Source organism: Austrofundulus limnaeus, unplaced genomic scaffold (assembly GCF_001266775.1).
Source record: "Austrofundulus limnaeus strain Quisiro unplaced genomic scaffold, Austrofundulus_limnaeus-1.0 Scaffold372, whole genome shotgun sequence".
In the NCBI taxonomy this organism is placed as follows: domain Eukaryota; kingdom Metazoa; phylum Chordata; class Actinopteri; order Cyprinodontiformes; family Rivulidae; genus Austrofundulus; species Austrofundulus limnaeus.
The window spans coordinates 428,478-436,053 of NW_013952774.1; the positions used below are offsets into that span (position 1 = coordinate 428,478).

General features: G+C 42.0%; 1 protein-coding gene across 1 annotated transcript; it reads right to left on the reverse strand.

Moving 5' to 3' along the window:
• Positions 1-2,897: 2,897 nt before the first annotated feature.
• LOC106528328 (fibroblast growth factor 20) lies at positions 2,898-6,485 on the reverse strand. The gene is made up of 3 exons (XM_014023476.1): positions 6,081-6,485; positions 5,541-5,644; positions 2,898-3,877 (listed from the first exon to the last, which is right to left on the reverse strand). Exons 1-3 carry the CDS (start codon positions 6,403-6,405, stop codon positions 3,632-3,634), a joined length of 675 nt encoding a protein of 224 aa, XP_013878930.1. The 5' UTR covers positions 6,406-6,485; the 3' UTR covers positions 2,898-3,631.
• Between the last annotated feature and the right edge of the window lie 1,091 nt (positions 6,486-7,576).

The window sequence follows — 7,576 nt, forward strand, 5'->3', positions numbered from 1 at the left end:
TTTCATTGAAGAAGCTTTCAACTTTAGGAGATGTATTATAGAGGCATTCAACCATGGAATTTTATTTTTCCAGACTGGAACTTTACAAGTTGAAATGTATTTTTCCTGTATTGTCTCCAACTTATCATAAAAATTAGACAAAATGTGATTTGGATTTGACAGAGAAATACCCTCATTCCAGTTAGTATTCTCAATCTCAGCATGAAACATGGGCAACTTTGATTTTGATTTTGGTTGGTTGTTACATCAACATTTCGGTCCACTCTGGACTCTTGAACAAGTTAACACACAATCTGCTCCCCCAAACACACTAGATGGCTGCTCCCTGCTCCGCACGTGCTGTGGCAGCATCAGGAAGTGTATCTGTTGTAAAGATTGTAAAGAAGAAGGAGTTTGCTTGCTCTGGCGCAGCAAAAAAAAAAAGACCAAAAAAAGGCCATCAAAAAATAAACAGAGGAACGGGTTTTTGATGTCAGCCTCAAGAACAATTTCAGCCAATAAAATTTTGTGGGAAAAAAGGGAAACTAATAATTTTGCTCAAAAGAAAAAGATGTGGCATCATATTTCACTGTTTACTGAAGTAATGAATGGATGCTACGTTAGCATGTCAATGCGGAAATTGTTGTGCAGTCAGAGCCAGTTAAATAATTATCTGACATGTTTTAGTTTAGGTCATTGTTTACATTTGAACGTGCTTTCTGACCAGCTGCTCCAGTGCATCTTTGTGTTTTTGGAATGAGAGTGACTGAAATAAAATAAAAATAAAACAAAATAACAATCCAATAACTTTATTAGTGATATGGTCTGAGACTGATTGCATTATCATATATTTCTGTGGATTCTCAATCATCCAGAACAGAAAATAAAATAAAAAAGACAAAACAACTGAACTTCTGTTCTGTAGCTGAAGACGTGGAGTTACACATTTTAAACAGCGTGACTCAAGGTTAGGGTTATTATTATTAATACTTCACTGACATAAAAGTCGGATGAAATATGACATGATCGCTCAGACTGAAAAGCATCATGAATTCGGTTTAGTCCCACATACCGAAAAGGCCTGGGTTGGGTTTGAAAAAATCTGATTTGTCACGTTCAGACTGTCAGGGAAAAAAGATCATTTATAGGTCCCATTTGTCTGCAGTGTGAACGTGTGCCACCCCGCACAGTGACTGCTGGATGTGGGCACCAGTGACCCTGAAAGGAAGAAGCGGTTTAAGAAAAAGGATGAATGGAGCTGGAATCACTGAAGATGCCACATCGTAACCCCAGCGCTCTTGTTCCACTTGTATCAAAGTGATTTGTGTCCTAATCTCTGGTAAGACCCAGGGATGACTCACACAAGGTATGCAGCTGAGAACAGATGCAGATGGATGACTAAAGGTACGATGAAAAGGTATAGAACATCACTTCTACCAGTCACTTGTCTAATTGCAGTGTCTGTCAGAGGAAACGTGGCTCCTCTCAGAAAGGATTTAATGTTTTTTTTTCTTTTATTCCATCACTCTGTCTTGAAACAATGTTATTTAAAAAAAACTCATATTTCAGTTTGTGTTTCTGTAAGTGTTGCCTCAAGAGATTAAATTCTTTGACGGGCCGTTTGTTTCAAAAGAACCGCTCAAAAGAACTTGTTTTGAACGAGTTACGTCATGACGTTACATGGATGACGTGACGTGTTTTGTCAAGCAGAACCACTCCTGCCCTTTCCCCCTGAGCTGCTGTACTCCAACCCTCTGCCTGTTACCCATGAAAAAAAAGAAAAAAGCGAGAGCGATTGTTTACGTGGTTAAGAATGAAAAATATATGTATTGCAAGGAACAGAAGAAATAAAACTACCAACAGTTCTTCACTGCCTGCAACTTGGTTCCTACACTGCAAAAAATGTCCATCATACCAAGTTTTAAAATCTTATATCCAGCCAAAAAGTATTTTTGATCTTGTTTTGAGACTGATTTACTAAACAAGAACTGATTGTGTAAGACTAATAATCTTGTGTTCAGAATGTGTAAGATTATTTGTCTTGTTAGTCTGAAAATTTGACTCAAATTAAGTCAAAATACCTGCCATTGGAGTAAGAAAATTTTACTTGGTAAGATTCTTGAAATACTTGATTTGACTCAGTGTTTTCTTATTTCAAGAATCTTAACAAGTAAAAATTTCTTGCTCCATTGGCAGAAATTTTGACTTAATTTGAGTCAAATTTTCAGACTAACAAGACAAATAATCTTACACATTCTGAAAACAAGATGATTATTCTTACACAATCAGTTCTTGTTTAGTAAATCAGTCTCAAAACAAGATCAAAAATACTTTTTGGCTGGATATAAGATTTTAAAACTTGGTAAGATGGACAGTTTTTGCAGTGTATCGTTCCTCGTAAAGAGCCATTCATAAGATTTGGATCATTCGTGAACATCACATCACATCTCTAGTTGTCACATGGATATAAATGAATGGTGCAGAACTGAATAGACTGTTTTTGTAGCCGACACTAGTCTTGTAGAATAAAACATTTGCATTATCTTAAACCATAACAAAGATTTGAAGTACCTGACAAAAATACCAATGTACAGTAAGTTGGTTCTAAAAAACCAAACTTCTAAGGTTAGTCGTGCTGCATTATTGAGATATTTGTGATAAATTGTTCTCTTTTTGTTCAATTAATGTCTGACTTTGCGTTCACAAGATAAAAAGATCAAGAAAAAGTCATCTTCAGTCAAATTCCACAATAAATCAGTTTTAAAAAAATACAAATCCATTTTCTTGTTCTGAATATTCTTTTATTTCATCTCATACCTGTAAAAATATATTCTCAAAATAAATAATTATATGAAATAAATATAATGTAAGCAATAAAAAAGGGAAACAAATCATAAATAAGAATAAAATCTGTCTAAATGTTTGTAAAGGTGTCTGTCGGTCCTTTGCTTGTTGTTTGGCTGCAGCCAGTTGGTCAACAGCTGAATTCCTTCACCGAGTTCCTGTAGGGGTTTTTCCACTGCCGGAAACCACAAAAAAGTCATTTCAGAACTCCGTTTACATTTAAACTGTCCTTTGTCTCTTCTTCCTTGTGTTCTTTGCAGAAAAGTCATGATTTCTGAGCAGCATCTTGACATTTTTTTCTACCCCAACACCTGTTTTCCTGCGTTTCCAGTGCATGAAGCTACCTTCTTTATGTAAACCAGCCACACACTGTGGTAGATGACGAAGTCTAATTAGCAATTAGCAGCCCGAGTTACGCTGAAAAACAAAAAGGCATTTTCAACAGCCACAGCAGTAGAAGGCTACTAGCAGCCATGGGTTACTCAAAAAAAGGTGTTTACTTTTGTGTGTTTGAGCATGCAGTCTGGACCTGATTGGGTTTCATCAGTAGAAACATAAAGGAAATCCAGAGATCGTCATTTGGCTGCCCGGGCTAAACATGAGGTGCTTAGTTCTTGTCTTCCAAATCGATTCCTGCAAATCCCAAGAGCTGTCTGCTGTTTCGCCCGTCTCTTCTCACTCGCAGCCATGTGGAGCGTCTTTGGTCCTGTTCTGTCCAGATCATCAACCTCTTCCATCTCCACGGAGAAAGGGGTGACGATAGCTGCACTTGATCCCCCTTTTCACAGGGTAACACTTTCCTTCTGTCTCAGCTCTGGCCCAGTATGTCTCTGTACAAGTCTGGGACTCTATCGGGGTCTACAGGTCTAGGCAGGAAGTGAGTGAACCTCTGATGTCGCCTGGACCTGGTTCCATCCCGCGACGTCCCGTCTTTGTTCAGCGCCACGAAGTAAAACGCCCCTTTGTCTCCGTGCCGGTAGATATTTGATGAGTATGTGTTGTACCAGTTTTCCTCGAACTGCTCCCTGAACACACACTCGGCTGACAGCTTCTCCTGCAAACAGAAGCAGATGATAAAAGAGTCAGGTGGGAGTTTTATGGTGGAAACAGCCCCCTACTGGTTGCAAGTATATAAACCAATCATCAATGTGAACGTAGGCTGCAGTGTAATACACTGCCTGGCCAAAGAAAAGGTCACCACCTGGATTTAACTAAGCAAATAGGTGAGAGCCTCCCATTGGACAATTACTGTCTGGGTGATTATATTTCATCTGAAGTTATTTAATTCTAACTGATGGAGGTTGTTAAACAACCATTGGCTAAAATGAGGTTAAGAACTGTCCAATGCATTATTAACAACTAACTGGAAGGACAGTGGGGAAACATCTTTGAGGAGGATATGGTTGAAAAAAAATCTTGAATGGTCGCTTAAAAGTTGGGGGGAATCAAAACTAGGGCTGCCACAAACAACTATTTTTATAATTGATTAATCACCGATTATCTTTTCGATTAGTCGACTAATCGGATCATACGTTAATTGAATATAAAACATACAGCTTATCGTGCCAGAATGCAGCTGCTATTATGTAACCATCGTTCGATTTTAGCTATATGCTAACTAAAATAATTGCTGTGGAAGGTAAGTTCTGCTCTGCAGATATTGTACAGGTTTCTCTTTCATTTTCTTAAAATGACCCCACACTTTTGAGCTCCGTTGCCGGGTAGCCATGAAACCAGAGCCTGTCTGTATAATGTCTTGTGACGTCCACGGCCTACCCCAGTTACCACTACTGTGCATGTGTGTCAATGACAGAAAGGCAGATGTGGCAGTGGAAGGTGTCAAAGCAGTTTGGAGAGAAAAACAAAGTAAAGAACAAAAAAAGCGATTAATCGATTATTAAATTAGTCATCGATTATTTTAATAATCGATTAGTCGTCGATTAATCGATTAATCGTTGCAGCCCTGATCAAAACAACAGCAGAATTTATGGCTATGTTTAGTAGTGAAAGTAAAATGATTTGCATACGTACAATGCAGGGAAATCAAGAGATTGTGACTAAACAGCTATAGTCATAAGAAAACCACTTATCAGTGAGGCTAATTGGGAAAAAAGTCTTCAGTTTGCTAGTGAGCATAAAGGTTGCACTCTGGATGCGGTCTGATGAGTCCATACTGACCCTGTTCCAGAGTCATGGGAGGACCAGCTAGGGTAAGACGAGAGGCGGCTGAAGTGATGCTATAGTAGCATCTGTGGGGGCAGTGCAACAATCTGAGGTTGCTGCAGTTGATCTGGTCTAGGTTCAGTAATGCCGTGTGTCCAAAGAACATGGTCCTGAACACACTGAATGACCAGGTAAAGCCATCAACGGTTTGTTTCTTCCCTGGACAGAGGCTTGTTTCAAGATGAGCATGCCAGGATTCATCGGGCTCAAATTGTGAAGGAGTGGTTCGGACCACCAGAGAGGTCAGACCTGAACCACTGAGAATATTTTGGATGTGCTGGAGAAGACTTTGCACAGCGGAACAGTTGTCCTGTCTTCAACAAAAGATTGTGGCGAAAAATGAATAAAGCTAAAAGCCGTCAAACAAAAATATTAGTGTGACTGTTTGCATTTTCTTTTCTTTTCTTTTTCCTTTTTTTTTTGTTTGACCAGGCAGTGTGGAATACATTTGCAAAGAAAAATGAGAGTATGTGTGATCATAGCTGCATCCTTACCGATCCGTACAGCTCTCCCTTGCTGTTCATGGCGAGGTACAGACCACTGTCCACGCCTCTGATGCTGACCAGTCCCACTGCCAGACTGATGAACTCCAAAATACCTGCACACACGTCACATCCAGGACACATCAGAATAACACATAACTACACATCACATCCCAAATAACAGGTATTCGTCGAATGAAATAGAAACTGTCAAAATTTGTATTGCAACACTAAAAAAAGTCTAAAATGATTATCCAGATCAAATTCTCATTTTAAACATGTGCTGCATTCAATTAGTTCATTTGAATTAATGTAATATAATGTTTTGCACTAATCAAGCGGGATACATCCTGTAGGACGCAGGGTACTCCTAAAGATGGAAGTGATGTAATAACAGTTATAATGTTCTGAACACCTTGCTCACGCTTTTACTGAAAAATGACCACTTTGTAGTAAATATTACAGAGATTACCCCCCCCCCCCCTCCAGAATCAGTGCTTCCATCTCAAGTATGCTGCTACTAGAGATGGTGATAAGGAAATGGGTCTGTACCGAATCTGCTGTGGTCTTTCCTGGTGCCCTGCACGGTGCCGTCCGGATGGATCTCCAGGTGGAAGCCCGTCCTGCAGTAAAGCTGCCGCCGCCTGAGAATCCCCTTCAGGTGGCTGAGGTCCGCCAGGCTCCGGGACAGCCTCTCGGCGGACACCAGGTGCTCCTGCTGCTGTCCCTGTCCCCTCATCATCAGTCCCGTTGCGGAGTTGTAGTCCACGGCCCCCGCCGGCGTCAGGATGAAATGCGAGCCCACCGGAGCCGGTGCGGCGCCGAAGCTGTCCAAGAACCCGTTGGCGAAGCTCCCAACCTCGGCCGCTGCCCCCATCACAGATCCGACACCCGATTCCGAGGCGACGTCCCGGTGATGAGCGAAGAGACACTGTGTTCCAAGCGAGGGGGGCGAGCCCGCGGAGCGACGAACGAGAAAAAGTTGGCCGTGGAAAAAATCCCTCGATCAGTGCGTATTTTGGCGCACCGGTGATTAGATTGCCATTGAAGTGAAACGAAACTCCTGCGTGATTTTCTGCGGTGTGCACGAGCTCTATCCCGGCTGCAGCGCTCCGTTTCTCTCCCCCCTCTCTCCTCCTCTCCTCTTCTTTTTATCCGTCTCTCCTCACCTTTGGATACTCCCCCTTTTCTCAGATCAGGGTTTCCTCGCTCCCTGTTTCCCCCCACCCCAGCTCCTCCTCAGCAGCAGCAGCAGCTGCACAGCTGCACCTCCACAACGCGCTGCCTCACATATTCACCCCCGAGTTGCCTTTTTATGCAAATGGACCCAGATCTCCTCCTCATGTGGCTCATTTCTGCTTCCCCTCCGCTGCTCGCTCTGCTGCCTCATCTTTGATGTTTATAGAGCGCAGAGACTTTGAGGGGGAATTACAACTACTATTACTACTACTACTGCTACAACAACAACAACAACAACAACAACAACAATAATAATAATAATAATAATAATAATAATAATAATAATAATAATAATAAGAGCCTGGTGGTCTTTCTCTCCACCAGCCACCCAACTACTGCGCGTTCAGCAAAGCAGCTTGTGCGCAATTCCTTTTGGGAATGCAACGCGGTGTGCGTGCGTGCGCGCGCGTGCAACACAGAGAGGGTGTGAAACAGCAAGGAAGTGACAGCAGCCACCCTAAACGTTTTATAGCTCCAAACCACGGGTTTCGAAACGACTCAGGTGCTGCGAGAAGCGCGAGGAAAGCCCCCGTTTGTGCAGTTTTCGCAATCGGGTGTTGATTTATTGCCCCCGTTTCATGTAACTTCAGCCGCACAGACACGCGTGCGCGCGCGCACACACACACCTGTGCAAACTACATCACTTGACTTGTCAATCCCCCTCATTGATCTTTCCATTGCGCTTTGAACGGAGAAGCCCCACACATATCCTTAATTGTGGTCCTAAAAGACAAATCAAAGGCGCAGGGTTCAAAGCGCGGGGATCTTCAACAACCAGAATACTTGTTTGAACTCCAAACTTAGAAAAT

What these genes read in the sequence shown, in the direction of transcription:
- LOC106528328 (XM_014023476.1), bottom strand. Translation starts at nt 6,405, where the DNA reads ATGGGGGCAGCGGCCGAGGTTGGGAGCTTCGCCAACGGGTTCTTGGAC. An exon ending in GAAAGACCACAGCAGATTCG is followed by an intron (nt 5,645 to 6,080) that starts GTACAGACCCAT and finishes ACGTGTGTGCAG; the next exon opens with GTATTTTGGAGTTCATCAGT. An exon ending in AGGGAGAGCTGTACGGATCG is followed by an intron (nt 3,878 to 5,540) that starts GTAAGGATGCAG and finishes TTCTGTTTGCAG; the next exon opens with GAGAAGCTGTCAGCCGAGTG.